The sequence below is a fragment of the Microcaecilia unicolor genome, chromosome 1, assembly GCF_901765095.1.
Source record: "Microcaecilia unicolor chromosome 1, aMicUni1.1, whole genome shotgun sequence".
Lineage (NCBI taxonomy): Eukaryota > Metazoa > Chordata > Amphibia > Gymnophiona > Siphonopidae > Microcaecilia > Microcaecilia unicolor.
This window is the reverse complement of record NC_044031.1, coordinates 140,665,706-140,688,105: the sequence shown is the minus strand read 5'-3', so window position 1 is coordinate 140,688,105 and position 22,400 is coordinate 140,665,706. Positions and strand designations below refer to the sequence as shown.

The 22,400-nt window shown below is 44.0% G+C and overlaps 1 protein-coding gene across 2 annotated transcripts in view; it reads left to right on the top strand.

Moving 5' to 3' along the window:
• Positions 1-20,959, top strand: part of COL28A1 (collagen type XXVIII alpha 1 chain) — a 378,659-nt gene extending 357,700 nt beyond the window's left edge. For both annotated transcript variants that reach the window (XM_030200920.1, XM_030200909.1), the window contains 2 exons: positions 3,522-3,697; positions 19,934-20,959. In XM_030200920.1, the coding sequence (XP_030056780.1) occupies positions 3,522-3,688 (167 nt within the window). In that variant the 3' untranslated portion in view covers positions 3,689-3,697; positions 19,934-20,959. The remainder of the gene's footprint in view (positions 1-3,521; positions 3,698-19,933) is intronic.
• Positions 20,960-22,400: the final 1,441 nt, after the last annotated feature.

The window sequence follows — 22,400 nt, the reverse complement described above, 5'->3', positions numbered from 1 at the left end:
GTGGGTCTGGTTTGGGGATGAGAGGTAGTTATAGGAGTTAGTTTTGTAACTTGGGGGCAGTTGTGGGGGCTAGTTTTTGTAGATGAGGAAGTTTGAGGATGGCGGGGCAGTTCCAGGGAAAGTTTTGAGTGTATTGGGGCTGTTACATTGGGTGTAGATTTTGGGGAGTGATGGCAATTTGGGCATGGTGGTGCAGTTGCAGACCAACAGCCCATCTAGCCCAGTATCCTGTTTCCAACAGGCCAATCCAGGTCACAGGTACCTGGCAGAAATCCAAACAGTAGCAATATTTCATGCTACCAATCCCAGGGCAAGCAGTGGCTTCCCCATGTCTGTCTCAATAGCAGACTATGGACTTTTCCTTCAGGAACTTGTCCAAACTTTTTTAAACCCAGATACGCTAACCACTGTTACTACATTCTCCTGCAAAGGGTTCCAGAGCTTAACTATTCATTGAGTGAAAAAAAATTTCCTTTTTTTTAAGTGTTTCCAGGTAACTTCACTGAGTAAAAATCGATTCACTTCTACTCATTCTACACCATTTAGGATTTTGTAGACCTCAATCATATCTCCTTTCAGCCATCTTTTTTTCTAAGCTGAAGAGCCCTAAACTCTTTAGCCTTTCCTCATATGAGAGGAGTTCCATCCCCTTTATCATTTTGGTCAGTCTTCTTTTTTATAATTCCACTGTATCTTTTTTGAGATATGGCGACCAGAACTGAATGCAATACTCAAGGCGAGGTCGTACCACGGAGTGATACAGAGGCATTATAGTATTCTCGGTCTTATTTACCATCTCTTTCCTAATAATTCCTAGCATCCTGTTTGTGTTTTTGGCCCCCGCCGTACACTGGGCAGAAGATTTCAGCTTATTGTCTACAACAATACCTAGATCTTTTTTTGGGGTGCTGACCCCCAAGGTGGATCCTTGCATCAGATAACTATGATTCAGATTATTCTTCCCAATATGCATCACTTTGCATTTGTCCTTGAATAGTTTTGTGTCAACTGCAAATTTAATCACCTCACTCGTCGTCACCATTTCTAGATCATTTATAAATCTGTTAAATAGCACTGGTCCCAGTACAGATCCCCGTGGCACTTCCACTATTCACCCTCCTCCATTGAGAGACATGGAGAGGCATTTTCAATATGACGTCTAAGTTCGACTTTGGACGTTTTGTAAAAAAACATCCAAAATCTGAATAGTAAAGAAGGTCATTTTCAAAAAAGAAAAAAAAGTCTATCTTTTTTTTTTTTTAAATAGAAGGCTTTGTGATTTGGACGTTTTGTTTTTTGATCCATTTTCAAAAAAAAAGTCCAAGTGCAAAACGCACAAAATCAAGCCATTGGGCTGTAGGAGGAGCCAGCATTTTTAGTACACTGGTCCCCCTGGCCTCCCAGGAAAGCAATAGGGCACCCTAGGGGGCCCTGCAGTGGACTTTGTAAAATGCTCCCAGGTACACATCTCACCATTACTCCCTTACCTTGTCTGCTGAGCCCCCCAAAACCCACCCAAGACCCATTACCCCCAACTGTACACCACTACCATAGCCCTTACGGTTGAAGGGGGCACCTATATGTGGGTACAGTGGGTTTCTGGTGAGTTTTAGAGGGCTCACAGTTTCCTCCACAAGTGTAACAGGTAGGAAGAGGTAGGAGCTTGGGTCCACTTGTCTGCAGTGCACTTCACTGGACTACTCCAGGGATCTGCATGCTATTCTGAAGGACCTGAGTATAACATCTCAGTGTGGCACAGAGGCTGGCAAGTAATTTTTTTCATTACATTTTTGGGGGGTGGGAGGGGGTTAGTGACCACTGGGGGAATAAGGAGAGGTCATTCCTGATTCCCTCCAGTGGTCATCTGGTTATTTAGGTCACCTTTTTGTGACTTATTCGTTATAAAAACAAGTCTAGCTCAAAACGTCTAAGTTTTAGTCCTGGATGGTTGTGTTTTGTTTCATTATGGCTGAAAAAAATCTAAGTCTTAGGAACGCCCAAGTTCCACCCTGAACATACCCCCTTGAGATTTAGATGCACTTCTGACAGACTTCAGCGAAAAACATCTAAAAATAGGTTTTGAAAATACTGATTTGGACGTTTTTGTGAGAAAAACATCCAAATGCAGACATGCCACTTTTTGGACGTTTTTCTCTTTTGAAAATGAGCCCAATAGCCATTTAACCCTACCCTCTGCTTTCTGTCCAATAACCAATTCCTAATCCACAAAAGAACATTACTTCATATCACATGACTCTCTAATTTTCTCCAGAATCTCTCATGAGGAACTTTGTTAAAAGCTTTCAGAAAATCTAAATACACTACGTCAACTGGCTCACCTTTATACACATGTTTATTCACGTCTTCAAAAAATGAAGCAAACCGGTTAAATCACAAGAGGATTGTGAAAAATTGCAAGAGGACCTTACGAGACTTGGAGACTGGGCATCCAAATGGCAGATGACATTTAATGTGAGTGAGTGCAAAGTGATGAATGTAGGGAAAAGGAACCCAAACTATAGCTACATGATGCAAGGTTCCACATTAGGAGTCACTGCCCAGGAAAAGGATTTTGCTGTCATTGTTGATGAACTTTCAAGCCCTGTGCTCAGTGTGCAGTGACGGATAAGAAAGCAAACAGAATGTTAAGAATTATTAGGAAAGGAATGGAGAACAAAACTGAGAATATTATAATGCCTTTACATTGCTCCATGGTGCGACCGCACCTTGAATATTGTGTACAGTTTTGGTCACCACATCTCAAAAAAGATATAGTGGAATTAGAAAAGGTAAAAAGAAGGCCAACAAAAATGATAGAGGGGGTTAGACAACTTCTGTATGAGGAAAGGCTAAAGGGGCTAGGGCTCTTCATCTTGGTGAAGAGACTGCTGAGGAGAGATATGATAGAGGTCTATAAAATACTGAGTGGAATGGAACAGGTAGATATGATTTGCTTGTTTACTCTTTCCAAATATACAAGGACTAGGGGGGCATGCAAGGAAGCTACTATGTAGTAAATTTAAAACAAATCGGAGAAACTATTTCTTCACTCTATGTGTAATTAATTAAACTGGAATTCATTGTCGAGACTGTGGTAAAAGCAGTTATCTTAGCAGGATTTTAAAAATGTTTGGAAAAGTTCCTAAATTAAAAGTCCATAAACCATTAAGATGGACTTGATAAAATTCACTTCTTATTCTTTGGATAAGCATCATAAAATTTATTTTACTCTTTTGGTATCTTGCCAGGTATTTGTGACCTAGATTGACCACTTTTTAGAACCTTTAGTCTTTCCCAGTATAACGATGCTTATTAGGGTTACCACATGACTCCAGAAAAAGAAGGACATATTGAGCCAGTCTGGGTTTTACTTCCATTGATTTCAGCGGAAGTAAAATCCAGATGTATGTGTACTTATGTAAAAGAAAAAGAATGAGAAATTACAATAAAGATAATTGAACATTATTGAGCTTTTCTTTTGAAGAACTTCCCATCTTAATGTATTGATGTTTGTTTAATAGATTCCAGGTGCCTGGAACCTTTAAAACAAGGAGACTGCAGGCAATATGTAGCCAAATGGTATTATGACAAAGCAGCCAATTCTTGTGCACAATTCTGGTATGGGGGCTGTGGTGGCAACAGAAATCGATTTGAATCAGAAAAAGAATGTCTGAAAGCATGTTCCTAAAAATAACAGGTACGTTATTAAGCCAAGATTTTCATTCAATTTTCAAACTAAAGTAAAAGCATCCAGTTAGCTGTAACTGTAGCAGATAGTCTGCTTCCTTCAGGATTATTTCTTCTCTCTCTAATTCTTAGTCTCCCCTCCCCTGCACCAGTTGACAGCAGATAATTTGCTGCATTTTCTCAAACAAAGTTATAGAATCCCAGGTTCTTCTTTCTATTACCCTTGATGCCGCAGCATGTCTCCCCTTAAACTGATTCTGACCTGGCTGATGACCACTCCTTCACCCAGGGCTTACCTGAATCAAGGCTTTCCCCCCCCCCCCCCTCACCTCCTTTGCATGTTGCAGCTGCATGTCCATTCCTTGGCAGCACACTGTCCTGGACACTGCCACTCAGATTCCTCTGATCTCCCTTTATGACCACCACACATCTTCTCACCTACCTCCACTCCTCCGCTAAATGCTGATGAAGTCAATCTGTTTGGACGCCCCCAACATGTCCCTTATCTCCCACCCCCAACCCCCCAGAAGGTATGCTGCATCTAGTCACAGCATGCCTTGCAGACAGTAGCTCAAAACTGGAGCATTTAAACTGTTTGGTGTCTGAGCACACTCCTCTGCCTGCTACTGCACTATCCCTACTAGTGCTGTCCGATTCGCAATTCAAATCGATTTGCCGATTCATTTGGAGGAAAATCAGGACTTCCCCCACCTCCCTTCCACCATCACCCAAGCCGCTGCTGCTGCTTCTCTAGAGCAGCAGCAGTGGCGGTAAAAGAAGCTACTCACCGCTGGGCCGAACTTGGAATTCGCGCAAGCTGCCAGCTCTTCCCTGGAACAGGAAGTGGCATCCAAGGGGGCAGGACTGGCAGCCGTGCCAATGGAGGGTATGACCTCATGGTCTGGAGCTTCTTTTTCCACTGCTGTTACTCATATAGAGAAGCAACAGCAGCAGCAGCAGCAGCAAGGGTATCAGGGCAGGAGGGGGGGAAACAGAAATGAGACAGATGCTGGACTGGGGGCAAAAGAGAGGGGCAGACACTGGATGAAAAAGGTGGGGGCAGGAGAGAGGGCAGAGGCTGGATGGAAAGGTGGCAGAGAAGGAGAGCAGACACTGGATGCAAGGGGAGAGAAGGAGAGCAGATTTTGGATGGAATGGGGGGAGAAAGAAGGCAGACGCTGGTTGGAAGAGGTGGGAACTGGGGAGAGAGAGAGGGCAGCTGCTGGATGGAAAGGGCTCAGAGAAGGAGGGCAAATGCTGGATTGAAGGGGAGAGAAGGAGAGCAGACGTTGGATGGAAAGGGGAAAGAAAGAGGACAGACACTAGATGGAAGGGGAAGAGAAAGTGGGCAACGCTGGATAGAAGAGGTGGGGACTGGAGAGAGAGAGGGCAGAAGCTGGATGGAAGGGGGGAGAGGAGAGAATGAGAGAAGGAAGGGAGATGCTAGTCCTGGGTAGGAAGAACAAGAGGCGAGGGGGGACAGGAGAGAAGGAGGAGTAAGGGGAGAAGCTGAACATGAGGAGGGATAGGGACTTACGCAGTGCTGAACATGGGGAGGGGTATAGGGTCACAGAGGGGTGCTGCTGGACAGGGCAAGAATAAAGATACAGAAAAGGGAGATGCTCAACATGGCAGGAAGATAGGGGCAGGAACACAGAGGGTAGTCGAATGATGGACATGGACACAGAAGAAATGTCAAGTGGACCAGGAGACCCTGGCAAAAGAGTTAAGAGAAGACAAAAGAAAATGGAAACCAGAGACTGGGACCAACACAATTAGAAAAATTAAAAGACCAGGCAACAAAGACAAAAATGAATTTTATTTTCTGTCTATTGATAGTAGCCTTAAAGAACTGAATCGAATCGTAAAAAATCGATTCATATGAGTGAATTGAATTGAAAAAGTTTGGCCGAATCAGACAGCAATAGTCCCTACTGGCACCAGCATGAGAATCTGAAAAAGAAGTCAGCATAAATTCTAGATGAGGGGAGGGAAATAATCGTCAAGTGGGGAGGTTGGGGTGCAGGTCATAGTGGTGGGGGGCAGGAGGGAAGGAATCAAGAATCTTGCTCGGAGGTGTATAAAAGTTAAGGTACAACTTTTCTAGGGAGCTGGCTTGGGAGGAGGGGACTAAAAAGACAGAATATTCCAGGGGTCTGGGGAAGGAGGCAGCCATTTTGTCAAGGCAGTTGCTGGGGGCAGAAGTGAATGGGGTTCACTCCTGTCACCATCACCTCTTTAGACCACCAGGTTCTTCTGGTCGATCCAGGGGGCCTATCCAGAGTTCAGGTTGGGGATGGGAGGAGGGATAAAACTGCAGGGGGGGGATCTTGTTTCATCAGGTGCAGGTTGTGAGGGGTGCTATGCACCTCATCAAGGGGGAAAGGGGGGGATGGGACTTGATATACTACCTTTCTGAGATTTTTGATTCTGAGATTTTTGAAACTACATTCAAAGTGGTTTACATATATTCAGGTACTTATTTTGTACCAGGGACAATGGAGGTTTAAGTGACTTGCCCAGAGTCACAAGGAGCTGCAGTGGGAATCAAACTCAGTTCCCCAGGATCAAAGTCCACTGCACTAACCACTAGGCTACTCCTCTACTCCAGGGGGTGGGAGGGAGGATTGGAGGCAAACTGGTCATTTTTGTAATATATTCAGTATCGGGGCCCGCATAGCTTTTGAAGCTATCCTAAATTCGCCTGCTTAGCTATGCAGGTGCTGACACTGAATATTGCTGGCAACTGCATAACTGTTGGCTCCTCCCCTGACCAGTGGCGTAGCCAGACAGCCAATTTTGGGTGGGCCTGAGCCTAAAGTGGGTGGGCACAAAATTATCTCTGCCCCGCCATTCCTCCACCTCAAAATATAAATACTTTAACTAATGAGGATCCTCAAGCTCTGTTAGCTGAAGACTTTCTCCGAAGGCAGCCAGAACTCCCTTTTACCAAGGTTGGCAGGCAGCAGCAATGTCCCTAAGCCACTAATGCCAGCACCACATGCGTGCTTAGTAGTCAGTGGCTCAAGGATGCTGTCACTGACTGGAGAGTTTGGTAGAAGGGAATTCTGGCTGCCTTTGGAGGAGGTTCTCAGCTGGGGATGCTTGGGGTTCCCCACCAGTTATAAAGCAAGGGTCAGGGCCAGTGTTAGACATGCTATGGCCCAGGTCAGAAATTAAAGGAGGGCACTTTCTCTGATCCCCTCTCCTCCCTGCCTCCCCTCCAATTTCCCCACTGCCAATACTAATCACACTGACAGACCTTCACCAAATACAGACCAAGGGATCACAAATTAGAAATTAAAATATTTACACACAAATTGAATTGAGAATCCCAAGAAGTTAAACTTAACATATACTACAACACTAGAGAAATAACAACAGAAATGCATTTCCTTTCTATTGAACACAATGCAAAGACAATTGCTATGCACATTTCCGAAAGCTAATATATTCCATTTAAGACATTCAAAATAAAATGTTTTTTTCTACCTTTGTTGTCTGGATGTTTTATTTTTCCATTATGTTGGTTCCAATTTCCTGTCTGTCATCTATTAATTCTCCTTCAAGCGGCTGCTGTACATTTGTCTTCTCTCTGCCGTCTATTCCCTCACTACACCTACCTCTGATATAATGATCATTCCTTTTTAGTTCTGTCCTCTCATTTTTTTCTTTTCTGCCTCTGTCAACTCAAATTTCACCCTCTTTCTCATCCTTCTCCTCCTTTTTACTTTTCAGCTACCTATCAGATTTCTATCTTCTTCTTTCGCCCACTAGCTCTCTCATTTCCCAGCTCTCTCACTCCTTCCCCAGGCTTCCATTCCCTTCCATCTTTATCTATTCTCCATTACCATATTTCTACCCTCTGTAATCACTATCATCTCATCCATTTTCTTGCCACCCTTCTCCTCCCCTTCCTGGCCTCTCCCACATGGTTCCACCATTCCCAGCGCCTTCCTCCCTCCACCTTTCTAGCCCAGCATCTGCTCTTTCTTCCATCCCCACCTTTGTAGCCTGATATATCTTGTCCTCTCTTCCCTCCTGTCCTGTTCCCCATGGTCCAGCATACCTCCTTCTCTCTTCCCTCAATCCCATTGTCTGGCATCTCTCCATCTGCTCCTGGATCCATCTTCTTCTCTTCCCCTCTCCACCTGTGCATCTCTTCCTGCCTCTCATCCAATCCCATGTCCTAATTCTCTCTATCCCCCTCCCTTGTACCCCAGAGCCAACTTCTCTCTTCCCCCTCCCTCTCACCCACCCATGCAGCATTCATGCCCTTCCTCCGCCATGTCCAATATTTTTGCCTCGATCTCACTATCCACCATTTCTCTCTCTCCCCCTCCTTTGTGCCCCAGGTCCAACACTTCTCTCTTCCCCCCCCCCCCCCCATGCAGCATCTCTCCCTTCTTCACTTCCAGTGCCGCCCCCCCCCCCCCCCCCCCCCCCCGGTCCAGCACTTTTCTCCCCTTCCCCTCCTCCAACCGGTCCAACACTTTTCTCCCTTCCCCGCCTCCAGTCTCCGATCTGGCATCTCTGTACTTTTTTTCCTCCCTGCTTCTAATGCAGTGTCTGCAACTTACAGCATGAACTACCCGGCAGCGATTCGCACACACAGGCTCGCACGAGTCGCACCTCGCAGTAGCTCCGGAGTTCCCGCCACCTCCCGTCCTAATAGGAAGTTGTGTCATTGAGGGCGTGCTGCGTGACGCGTCAGACTGAACGCCGGAGCCGGCCTGTGCTGTGAGTTTGAATCGCTGCGGCAGAAACAGGGAGGAAAAAAAGAGAAGTGCCAGATCTGTGGGAGTGGAGGGAAGGGATCATGGGTGGTCGGGGTGCGCTATTCCTGGGTGGGCCTTGGGCTTAAGTGGGTGGGCATGGGCCCACCCAGGCCCACCTGTGGCTACGCCCCTGCCCCTGACCTGCCCATTGTTTTAAATGGCCAGTCAGAACCAATATTCAGTGGCACTGGCTGGTTAAGTCCTGCTGAATATTGGCGGTTGGGGGCAGCCAGGAGTGATTTAAGCAGGCCAGGCCAGGCCTCTCCTGCCTGCTTAAATCACCTTGAATATTGAGTGGTATTTAATTACTTTTCTTTCAAAAGCAAAAGATTGCAGTACCCTATCTGAGTTAAAACTAAAGTAAAAAAAAAAAAGACCTCATATTTATTTATTTATTTATTGATTAGACAACAGATGCATATGTCTGTTAGGTCTTTGCTTACAAGCAGTGGTGTAGCCAGAAGCCAATTTTTGGGTGGTCCAACAGGTTGAATGGGTGGGTACTAGAGTTGCCAACTTTTTAAAAGAGAAAAACTGGCCACCTGATGCACCTGTGCTCTGTCCCTACCTCACCCCATGCTCCACTTCTACTTCACTCCCAATAACTTCAGTAGGGGTAGCAGTGCAGGCTTCAGTGGCTGCAGGCCTATTGAGAGCTAGGGGAACTACAAGAGACTGCACTGTTCAGCCCCCATTGAGCCACGGTCCTCCAACACATATGATGTTGGCATTCATGGAACCTCCTGGCCCTCCACCAACAATAGATGCAGAGCAGAGCTAGGAGATTTCCCCATAAAACTAACCATACAAAGGAATTTTGGTTTCTAGTGTAATCTCAATAATTGACATATTGTAAACTGTGGCGTAGCTAGGTGGGGCCACAGGGGTCGCAGCCCCCCCAAATTTGCTCTGGGCCCCTGGTTGGCTGGTGGAGGTCCCTAACTCCCACCAGCTGAAGACTTCATCCAGCGCTGGTCCGCAGCAGCGTCACTGCATTGCCTGCCCTGCTCTCTGTTCCCCATCACGTCAGGCACGCTCCTTTTAGTAAAATTGAGCATGCTCAGGTTCACTAAAAGGATTATGCCGGATGTGAGGGGAAGAGAGAGCAGGGCAGGCAATACAGCAGCGCCAGAGACCAGAGAATGAAGTCTTCAGCTGGCAGGGGTTGTGGACCCCCGCCAGCCAAAGTATTTGCGGCAGCAGTGCTTCAGCTGGTGAGGGTTGAGGACCCCCATCAGCCGATGCACAGCGGCAGCGGTGGGCAACGGTAGGGGGGGGGTGGCAGAGGGGGGGCAGTGACCAAAATGTGCCCCCCCCCCCCCACCTTGGGCTCTGGCCCCCTCCCACCTCGAGGTCTGGCTATGCCCCTGATTGTAAAGTAATTTTTAAAAATGTAGAAAACAAAACGTCACTGAGAACCTAGAGCAAATCTACCATGCCAGCACTAACTTCTACTACTACTACTACTATTTAGCATTTCTATAGCGCTACAAGGCGTACACAGCGCTGCACAAACATAGAAGAAAGACAGTCCCTGCTCCAAGAGCTTACAATCTAATAGACAAAAAATAAATAAAGTAAGCAAATCAAATCAATTAATGTGAACGGGAAGGAAGAGAGGAGGGTAGGTGGAGGCGAGTGGTTACAAGTGGTTACGAGTCAAAAGCAATGTTAAAGAGGTGGGCTTTCAGTCTAGATTTAAAGGTGGCCAAGGATGGGGTAAGACGTAGGGGCTCAGGAAGTTTATTCCAGGCATAGGGTGCAGCGAGACAGAAGGCGCGAAGTCTGGAGTTGGCAGTAGTGGAGAAGGGAACAGATAAGAAGGATTTATCCATGGAGCGGAGTGCACGGGAAGGGGTGTAGGGAAGGACGAGTGTGTACATACATAAGTACATAAGTAATGCCATACTGGGAAAAGACCAAGGGTCCATCGAGCCCAGCATCCTGTCCACGACAGCGGCCAATCCAGGCCAAGGGCACCTGGCAAGCTTCCCAAACGTACAAACATTCTATACATGTTATTCCTGGAATTTTGGAGTTTTCCAAGTCCGTTTAGTAGCGGTTTATGGACTTGTCCTTTAGGAAACCGTCCAACCCCTTTTAAAACTCTGCTAAGCTAACCGCCTTCACCACTTTCTCCGGCAACGAATTCCAGAGTTTAATTACACGTTGGGTAAAGAAAAATTTTCTCCGATTTGTTTTAAATTTACTACACTGTAGTTTCATCGCATGCCCCCTAGTCCTAGTATTTTTGGAAAGCGTGAACAGACGCTTGACATCCACCTGTTCCACTCCACTCATTATTTTATATACCTCTATCATGTCTCCCCTCAGCCGTCTCTTCTCCAAGCTGTATAGCCCTAGCCTCCTTAGTCTTTCTTCATAGGGAAGTCGTCCCATCCCCGCTATCATTTTAGTCGCCCTTCGCTGCACCTTTTCCAATTCTACTATATCTTTCTTGAGATGCGGCGACCAGAATTGAACACAATACTCAAGGTGCGGTCGCACCATGGAGCGATACAACGGCATTATAACATCCTCACACCTGTTTTCCATACCTTTCCTGATAATACCCAACATTCTATTCGCTTTCTTAGCCGCAGCAGCACACTGAGCAGAAGGTTTCAGTGTGTTATCGACGACGACACCCAGATCCCTTTCTTGGTCCGTAACTCCTAACGTGGAACCTTGCATGACGTAGCTATAATTCGGGTTCTTTTTTCCCACATGCATCACCTTGCACTTGCTCACATTAAACATCATCTGCCATTTAGCCGCCCAGTCTCCCAGTCTCGTAAGGTCCTCTTGTAATTTTTCACAATCCTGTCGCGATTTAACAACTTTGAATAACTTTGTGTCATCAGCAAATTTAATTACCTCGCTAGTTACTCCCATCTCTAAATCATTTATAAATATATTAAAAAGCAGCGGTCCTAGCACGGACCCCTGAGGAACCCCACTAACTACCCTTCTCCATTGTGAATACTGCCCATTTAACCCCACTCTCTGTTTCCTATCCTTCAACCAGTTTTTAATCCACAATAGGACATTTCCTCCTATCCCATGACCCTCCAATTTCCTCTGTAGCCTTTCATGAGGTACCTTGTCAAACGCCTTTTGAAAATCCAGATACACAATATCAACCGACTCCCCTTTGTCCACATGTTTGTTTACTCCTTCAAAGAATTGAAGTAAATTGGTCAGGCAAGATTTCCCCACACAAAAGCCATGCTGACTTGGTCTCAGTAATCCATGTCCTCGGATGTGCTCTGTAATTTTGTTTTTGATAATAGCCTCTACCATTTTCCCCGGCACCGACGTCAGACTCACCGGTCTATAATTTCCCGGATCTCCCCTGGAGCCTTTTTTAAAAATGGGCGTTACATTGGCCACCCTCTAATCTTCCGGTACCACGCTCAATTTGAAGGATAAGTTGCATATCACTAGCAGTAGCTCCGCAAGCTCGTTTTTCAGTTCTATCAGTACTCTAGGATGAATACCATCCGGTCCAGGAGATTTGCTACTCTTCAGTTTGCCGAACTGCCCCATTACGTCCTCCAGGTTTACCGTGAAGTCAGTAAGTTTCTCCGACTCGTCCGCTTGAAATACCATTTCCGACACCGGTATCCCACCCAAATCTTCCTCGGTGAAGACCGAAGCAAAGAATTCATTCAGTCTCTCCGCTACGTCTTTGTCTTCCTTGATCGCCCCTTTTACCCCTCGGTCATCCAGCGGAGAGATAATGGGGAGCAGCAGAGTGAGTACATTTATAGGTTAGTAGAAGAAGTTTGAACAGGATGCGAAAACGGATAGGGAGCCAGTGAAGGGTCTTGAGGAGAGGGGTAGTATGAGTAAAGCGACCCTGGCGGAAGACGAGACGGGCGGCAGAGTTTTGAACCGACTGGAGAGGGGAGAGGTGACTAAGTGGGAGGCCAGCAAGAAGCAGATTGCAGTAGTCTAAACGAGAGGTGACAAGGGTGTGGATGAGGGTTTTGGTAGAGTGCTCGGAAAGAAAGGGGCGGATTTTACGGATGTTGTAAAGAAAGAAACGACAGGTCTTGGCAATCTGCTGGATATGAGCAGAGAAGGAGAGAGAAGAGTCAAAGATGACCCCAAGGTTTCGAGCTGAGGAGACAGGGAGAATGAGAGAGCCATCAACAGAAATAGAAAATGGGGGGAGCGGGGAGGTGGGTTTGGGGGGGAAAATGAGAAGCTCAGTTTTGGTTATATTTAATTTCAGGTGGCGTTGAGACATCCAGACAGCAATGTCAGACAAGCACGCTGAAACTTTGGTTTGAATGCAAGGTGAGATATCAGGGGTAGAAAAGTAGATTTGGGAGTCATCAGCATAGAGATGGTAGGAAAAGCCATGGGATGAGATTAATGAACCAAGGGAAGAAGTGTAGATAGAAAAGAGGAGGGGACCAAGAACAGAACCCTGAGGTACGCCGACAGGCAGAGGGATAGAAGTAGAAGAGGATCCACCAGAGTGAACACTAAAGGTGCGGAGGGAGAGGTAGGAAGAGAACCAGGAAAGGACAGAGCCCTGGAATCCAAGTGTGGACAGGGTATCGAGAAGTATGCTGTGATCGACAGTGTTAAAAGCAATGGAAAGATCAAGAAGAATGAGGATGGAATATTGACCTCTGGATTTAGCCAGTAATAGGTCATTGGAGACTTTAGTAAGCGCAGTTTCGGTTGAGTGGAGAGGACGAAAACCAGATTGTAGTGGGTCAAGAATAGCATGTGAGGTGAGAAAATCAAGGCAGCGGCGGTGAACAGCACGCTCAAGTAATTTGGAGAGAAAAGGGAGATGGGTCGGTAATTAGAGGGACAAGTAGGGTCGAGTGAAGGCTTCTTAACTAGAGGTGTGACCACAGCATGTTTAAAGGCAGCAGGGACCGTCGCAGTGGAAAGTGAGAGGTTGAGAATGTGACAGATAAAAGGAATAAGAGCAGGAGAGATGGCATTAAGAAGGTGGGTGGGAATGGGATCAGAGGAACAGGTGGTACATTTTGAGGAAGAAAGGAGAAGTGTAGTTTCCTCAATAGTAACTTCAGGAAAGGAGGAAAGGGAATATGGGGAAGGAAAGAGAGGGGAATGGACTAGTGGAGGGAGAGGTGGTGAGGTAGAGAAAGCAAGGTTTATCTTTTGAACCTTGTTGTGAAAGAATTCAGCAAGGGTCTGAGGAGATAATGAACGGGGAGTTGGGGGAGGGGGCACCTTGAGGAGAGAGTTCAATGTGGTGAAGAGAAGTCGAGGATTAGAGCCAAGAGAGTTGGTCAGTTGGATATAATAATCCTGTTTGGCACGTAAAAGAGCAGATTGGAAGGAGGTCAGCATGAACTTAAAGTGTAAGAAATCAGCAAGGGCCCGAGATTTCCGCCAGAGGCGTTCGGCGGAGCGGGTACAGGAACATAGGTAGCGGATATTAGAAGTCAGCCAAGGTTGGGGTTTTGTACACCTTACAGGGCGGGTCATCAAAGGTGCAAGAGTGTCTAAGGCAGAGGATAGAGTATTGTTGTAAGAAGAAACAGCCTCGTTGACAGACGTGGATGGTGCCACAGTAGAGAGGAGGTTTGAAACATGGGAGGATAGAGATGAAGGGTCAATATCGTGAAGATTCCTAGATAAATTAGATAAGATAGGACAGGACTGGGAGGGAGGAGATTTAAGTGTGAAAGTTATAAGATGGTGATCAGAGGAGGGAAGATCAGAGGCAAGGAAACTAGAGGGTGAAAAGTTGGAGGAGAAGATGAGATCAAGACAGTGACCATTTTGATGAGTGGGGGAGGTGGAGCATAGTTGGAGATTAAAGGAGGACGTTAAAGCGAGTAACTTGGAAATATAAGAGTTGGAAGGATCATTAGCAGGAATATTAAAGTCACCAAGGATGAGAGAGGGGGAGGAAGGATCATGGAAGAAGGCAAGCCAGGCATCAAAGTCACTGAGAAAGGATGAAAGGGACTTATCAGGGGGACGATATTATTCCTGAGTCAGCTCCTCCTGCCCCCACAACCTCAATTCATGTCCTCTAGTTCTTCCACCTTCCCATCTCTGGAAAAGTTTGTTTGTAAATTAATACCTTTCCAATATCTGAATGTCTGTACCATATCACGCCTGTCTCTCCTTTCCTCCAGGGTATACATGTTCAGGTCCTAAAGTCTCTCCTCATAAATCTTGCAACACATTTTGGTCACTTTTCTCTGAAGTGCTGCAAGTCTTTTTACATCCTTAGCAAGATACAACCTCCAAAACTGAACACAGTACTCCAAGTGGGGCCTCAACAACAACTTGTACAGGAGCATCAGACCCTCCTTTCTTCTGCTGGTTATACCCCTCTATATGCAGCCTAGCATCCTTCTGGCTGCGGCCATAGCCTTGTTGCATTGTTTCATCACCTTGAGATCCTCAGACATCATCACCCCAAGATCCTTCTCCTGAGCTGTGCTCATCAATCCCTCTCCTCCTATCTGATACATCTCCTTTGGATTTCTGCACCCCAAGTGCAACATTCTGCACGTCTTGGCATTAAATTTTAACTCTCACTAATTAAAACTCTAGATTATAGTCAGAATACTCTATGATAGAGGGTTTGTAATTGAATACAAACAAATTAAAACATTCATTCATTCCTAGTCATTCCCACAAAAGATCACACAGAGTACATAATCATGATTTTTACAAATGCTTGTTTTGCTGTATAAACCGGTCAGTCTACATTCTCAGTTGTGTGCCTTGAAGGTTAAAGAAATTCACTTACCTTCCACTGCTGTTTCATACCATGCTTTGCAACCATAGTTTCATTCTTAAGTCTTTTTCTTTATCCTTACAAAGAAGGCACTTTATTTATTTATTTATTTATTTATTTATTTATTTAATGCATTTGTATCCCACATTTTCCCACCTCTTTGCAGGCTCAATGTGGCTTACAGTACATCATGAATAGTGGAAATATATTAGAAAATAGACATTTAGTGTTACAGAAGGATCTTGGGCAACATGATAATGATGAAACATAATAGTAGTATAACAAGCAGATATTGTAAGACAGTTCTGAATATATGTGAAGGAGTTGTGTATATTCACATTGGTTGATCTTTGTGGTATGCCTTGTTAAACAGATGGGTCTTCAGTAGTTTGCGGAAGATCATTAATTCACTAATCGTTTTTAATTTGTGCGGCAATGCGTTCCATAACTGTGTGCTCAAGTAGGTAAAGTTTGACGCACATTTGCAGGTTTAATTGGTGATTATCCAGCCTTAATGTGTTGGCACAGTCAAGCAGTAATGCAGAAAAAGTCTGTGAGTCCAGTGTCAGTAAGCGTTCTGGATTGTATTCTTAAAATTAGCAATGTGTATATAATCCTTCACTTCAGTCCACTTCACTCCCCAGTGCGAGACCGTATTTCACTGACTGCTTTGTCAGGAGGAGCACATATATAAGGCATATCACAAAGATCAACAAATGTGAACATACACCACTCCTCCACATACTGTATATTCAGAACTGTCTTATAATATCTGCTTGCTATATTACTATCATGTTTTATCATTATCATGTTTTTTTTTGTTACATTTGTACCCTGCGCTTTCCCACTCATGGCAGGCTCAATGTGGCTTACATGGGACAATGGAGGGTTAAGTGACTTGCCCAGAGTCACAAGGAGCTGCCTGTGCCTGAAGTGGGGATTGAACTCAGTTCCTCATGACCAAAGTCCACCACCCTAACCACTAGGCCACTCCTCCACTCCAAGATTCTTCTGTGACACTAAAAGTCTATTTCCTAATTATATTTCCACCATTCATGATGTATTGTAAGCCACATTGAGCCTGCAAAAAGGTGGGAAAATGTGGGATACAAATGCAATAAATAAATAAATAAATATATAAAGACCTGGAGGTATGCTCTTAGCAACTCTCATTGAAGCAAGGAAGACCTCTCATTCCAGCACTTCCGTGCCAGACCTGTGACCATTCTTCTAATTTTTGGAGATCTCTTCTAATAGTTTGGACTCCCTCTGGGGTGTCCACTCTATTGGCTATCTTTCTTTCATCCGAAAAAAGGCAAACCTTTCCTTCCAACCCGTCATCAATGTCTCTCACAAACATATTAAACAGAATTGGCCCCAGCACCAGCCCCTGAGGCATTCCACTACTCACCTTCCTTTCCTCTGAGCGGATTCCATTTACCACCACACTCTGCTGCCTGTCGGTCAACCAGTTTCCAATCCAGTTCACCACTTTGGGTCCTAAGTTCAATCCTCTCAGCTTATTCAGGAGTCTTCTGTGAGGCACTGAATCAAAGGCTTTGCTGAAATCCAAATAGATTACATCTAGTGCATGTCCTTCATCCAGTTTTTTTGGTCATCCAGTCAATCAGAATCAATCAGATTAGTTTGGCATGATTTTCCTTTGATAAAGCCATATTGCCTTGGATCCTGCAACATATTGGATTCTAGAAAGTTAACTATCTTTTCCTTCAGCAGTGGCTCCATTATTTTTTCTACCACCAATGTGAGGATTACCGGCCTGTAGTTTCCCACTTGTTCCCTGTCCCTGCTTTTGTGAAGAGAGACCACATCACCTTCTCACCAATCCCGCGGAACCTCTCCTATCTATAAAGATCTATTTTAAATAATCCGTAAGAGGTCCTGCCAGGATTTCTCTGAGTTTCCTCAGTATCCTGGGATGTATCCCATCCGGTCCTATAGCTTTTGTCCACTTTCAGATTTTCAAGTTGCTAATAAATGCTTTCTTCCATGAATGGCACAATATCCACTCGATTCCCAGATATGCCTTTGACAGCCAACCACTTTCCTTCACCAGGATTTTCTTCTTTGAACACCAAAGAGGAATATTTACATAGTAACATAGTAGATGACGGCAGAAAAAGACCTGCACGGTCCATCAAGTCTGCCCAACAAGATAAATTCATATGTGCTACTTTTTATTTGTACCTGTCCTCTTCAGGGCACAGACCGTATAAGTCTGCCTAGCACTATCCCCGCCTCCCAACCACCAGCCCCGCTTCCCACCACCAGCTCTGGCACAGACCGTATTTTTTAAGGTATTTGTTAAGCACATTTGCTTTATCCTTATCATTTTCCACATCGCTATTCTCAGTACCTTTCAGTCTATCAATTCCATCCCTAGCTTTTCTCCTTTTCCCAGTATATCTGAAAAAGGTCTTGTCATCTCTCTTTACATCTTTAGCCGTCTTTTCTTTCACTTGCACGTTCGCTAGCCTTAGTTCCCTCTTCACTCCTTTGAGTTTCTTCCAGTAATCTTTTCCATGATCCTTTTGTTGTGTTCTTCTGTATTTCTTGAACACAGCCTCCATTGCCCTTTTTTTTTTTTCAGCCACTTGTTTGGAGAACTATACAAGCTTCCTGTTTCTCTTACTTTTGTTTGCTTTCATTGTATAAAGATCTGCTGCCATATTTATAGCACCTTTCAGCTTGGACCACTGCGCTTCCACTTCTCCAATTCCTACTCCTGCATCAGCTCCTTCTTCAAGTATTTCCCCATTTTACCAAAATCAACACATCTTGAAATCCAGTACTTTTGAGTTTTGTGCATCTGCACTTGGCTTTCGTTCTTATATCAAACCAACTCGTGTGATGGTCACTATTGCCTAGGTGGGCACCCACCCAGACACTAGAAACACTTCTTTCTGATTCTCCTGGCAGCATATTCCAATCCACATCAGGCAAGTTGAAATCTCCCAGAAACAGCGTCCCCCATTGCTCTTCTCCTGCCTACAAATTCAAAAGGACTTCCTGTGCAGTTCGAATTCCTCTCTCCTCCTCCCTTGCTCCTCCCCTTCTTTCCTGCCCCCTCCCCTTGCTACCCCTTCTTTCCCTCCCACTACTACCTCTGCTCTCTAGCTGGCCCTCCCTGTACCCTCCCCCACACTTCTGTCTTCGCTGGCCTTCAGCCCGGTTGTGGTCGGCCCCCCCTTTAATGGGTGTGCCTGGTTCTTTCCAAGCTTACAGATATCTTCAATCAGATCTTTGTCCTGCTTCTCCAGAAAGACATTAATATAGTAACTTATAGGAACCAGTAGTTCTCCAAGTCAGAGAAAAGGACATTTGTTGTTGGTGGTGGGTTTTTCTAAAATATAGGGTAGATAGAGGTAAAGTCAGCAGATTAGAAGAAATCTATTGAGAAAGAGGGACACATAGGAAAGAGAGCAGTTTAGAATTTATGAAACAATCCAAAACACACATTTGAAAACATATAAATTCAAAATATCATAGATTCAGGTTTGCACTGCTATTCAGGAGTTCCAACTGTCCAGGAAGCAGCCCCCTCCCTTAAAGACAGACTCTTACTGGGCACCAGGTACAATGGAAGCCAAATTAAATTAAGCTTCAATCAACTCTGCAGTAGGAATATTCACCCCAAAAAAAAGGCCACAGATGTGGAAGAACAGGACCCTTATTAAATAATCAATTCCAGCATAGAAAATAAAACATGTCAGAAGGACAGTAGTATAGTAATTTATAGGAACTAGTTTATCTTTAAGTAAAAGGAAAGGAAGTTGTTGTTTTTAATATAGGATAGATTCAGCATGCTTGTTCATCACCTGGGATGTAGAAAAGGTGGGCTACTTCAGGACTTTTCCTCTGATGTTTTCCACAAGATGCCTTGTCTTCATCAGCACCCTTGTCTCCAGATGTTTTTAAAAACCAAAATGTCCTGGCCTTGTATCTTTGTGCAGAACAGTAGTTTTTCAAAAGATTATTGATATTCACTCTGCCCAGAGGCATATGCAAATTCAGCAGCTACTGTCAGCTTCCATCTTTGTTAGCAGAGTTAGCATAATTCTGGCCTTCATGTACCTGGAGCCTTAATAGCTCTAAGCACAGCATGTAGCCATGTTCTCTTCTCCCACTATCACCCTCCTCTCTTCTCAGCACCTATCAATGAGATCCCTTTTCTTCAAAAAAGAACAAAGGAACTCTTTTATTAAACTGCATTAGGTGCTAACCCATGCCCAACACAGCTTAAAATGGCGTACTTCAGGTTGTGCTCAGGTGTCCTGTGTTAAATACCAAAGGCCCTGTTTACTAAGCCACGCTATAGGCACGCTAACGTTTTTAGCTCACCTGTGGTAGCCCAGTGGTGGATCCGGATTGGCGCAGGCCAACCCTTTAGTAAAAGGGCCCCTGGAAAAATTAATGCAAGGGCGTGCTAAAGCCTCTTTGTGCTGCAGCTTAGTAAAAGGACCCCTAAATAAATTAACTGGTCTTGCAAAAAATGTCATAAAATGAGCTTAATCTTATAAAGCAAAACAAAAACATACATAGTTTATGTAAATATGCAAATGTATGCCCATTTATACAAAGGTGGGGCTATCACTGACTGGTAGAACAGTGGGAGAAGATCCATATTGAATTCTTCCAAAAGCTGTTAAGAATATCAAAACATTTTAATAAGTATTTGTTTTTGCTTCTCTTATAGAAACAGTTGCCAGTGGGGACAGATAAATGCTAATGGATGGACAGCACTGAGCAGTTTAAACAGAAGTGTGCATTTGAAAAGCCATGACATGTTAAAAGGAAGGTTTCTTTACTCGGGGGTTCCACTGATTTTGCTTGATTTTTTCTTTCTGCAAAATAATGTGCCAGCAAGTCATAATTCTGTTGCCTTTTTCTTTCTGGAATAGCCTGGTGGCAGACTTGTCAAGGCATCGGACAACAATTTGAAGAAAAGCCATGAAAGGATCTCTTTTAACTCAAATGGCCCTACAAAAGGGCTTCTAGACTAATTTGGAAGACTACTAGAACACAAAATGGAAAACATCCCTCAGTCTACCTGGTGCTAAATGATTTAAATCAGGACTGCAGCTTCATGTAAGCTAATACCCCCCAGAGATGAAATATTTCCTTTCATTTGAGAACAATGCTATACCATTTTTACTTTTTTTTATAGCTTAATTGTCTACACATATCAAAATTAAATCCCAGTCATGTAAAATATAAATTACGTGAAACATAATAGCAATATATTTTACTGTAGTTGTTATTTTAATACACTTTATGGCATCCTTTAATAGAGATTATATAGTTGAGCTACGGGTTTCTGTCACACATTGTACAACTTTTATCATGTAACTGAAAGATATTTAGTTGATCTTGGAATGACAATCCTTTCTTTTCTTTTTTTTTTGACACAACGAGGACATTTTCTGCTTACAGTGAATTACCATTGATTCTAATTCCTCTTGTTTCAATTGAAACACGAACAATAGATGCCATGTTGTGTCATGTTGACAAGAAGAAGCTCTAGAAATGAATACTATTAACATGAATGCAGCAGGTGAACATTTGCAGTTATCTGAAAAACATTAAGCAAATGACAAAATTTCCGGGGTATATATTCAACTGGTAGTGGTCAGCGTTACTTTGGCCACTACCAGTGCTATCTCTGGATATTCAGGGGTCCTTTTACTAAGCTGCAGTAAAAGGGGCCTATGTGTGTTTTTGACGCACACTGAGGCCCCCTCTTTTACCACAGTGGGTAAAAAGCTGTCTTTTTTTTTCTGAAAAGAAATGGCCGTGTGGTAAATGAACCACATATTGCGTGGCCATTTTGGGGGGAGCATTTACTGCCACCCATTGAGTGGTGGTAAGGGTTCCTATGCTGGCGGTAACTGCTGGGTGAACACCGGTACTACGAAAATAGAATATTTTTTTTTAGTGGCGGAAATGGCGTGTACTGAGGTGGGAATTACCACCGGGCTCCTATGGTAGCCCAGCAGTAGTTACGGAATGGCAAGAGGTAAGCCTGCGTTGGGCTTACCACCACTTAGTAAAAGGGCCCCTCGATGCCATATCCGGGCATCAGCACTGAATATCCAGGTTTATGCAGCCAGCTATCTCTTTTCCAGCGATATTCAGTAGTAAACCACCTAAGCAAAACCAGATAAAGCTAGGACTGTGCTTTTTGCAGTCTGATTTATGCAGTTTGCATAGGGTGTTAAATGCTGAATATAGGCACTTTACGGCGTAAGTGCCAACTCCACCACTGGACTGCTCACAAAATAGCCGGTATTCACTTTGATGGTTAGAGGTTATATTCAACGGAAGTAACCAATTGCAAGTCACTAAATCTCAGTGGATAGCCCTGTACAAGCGATTTAACTGGGCAGGAGTCTCTCCTGGCCAATTAAATCACTTTGAATATTGACCCATCTATCTTTGTATATAAATATGTTGTGTATGTGTGTGTGTGTGTATATATATATATATATATATATATATATATATATATATATAAATAATATGCAATGTATTTATATACAACCAAATAAACTATCAGTGACCTTTTTACATCCTAAATGTAAACCACCATTGTAATTTTCACCTAACTGTAAATTTGTAAGCCACTTTGAACCGAAACTTGTTTTTGGATAACAGTAGGATACACAAATGCATAAATAAATAAATAAATAAGAAAATGATCCATCCATGGGGGGAAAGGGAATGGGATACAAAATATCAGAATGATATAAACTAGGATATAATAACAGAACCAAAGAATGTTTCTAAGCATGTGTAGGACCATTAACAAACTGTGCAAGACCTAAATCAGAAACCAAAGCCACACAATCAGAAAACAATGGTGCCATAGGATCATCCCAATGAATATCAAAATCCCCCAAGATCAAATGCAATGGAAATGATAAGGTATGTGAACTCAACAAAGAAACAAAGATTGCAATGTGTCAGTTGTAACTGGAGGAGCAAAATATATCAACAATAAATTCAATGAAAAAGGATGGAAAAGCTGCAGAACTGGGGATTCCAAGGAAGCAGTTTGTGAAGCAGATAAGAAACTAAGCTTCAATGTAGAATGAAACAATACACCCGAACCACCACCCTTCTTATTTTGCCTGTGATAGATAAGCCAGCTCTGAATCTTGTAG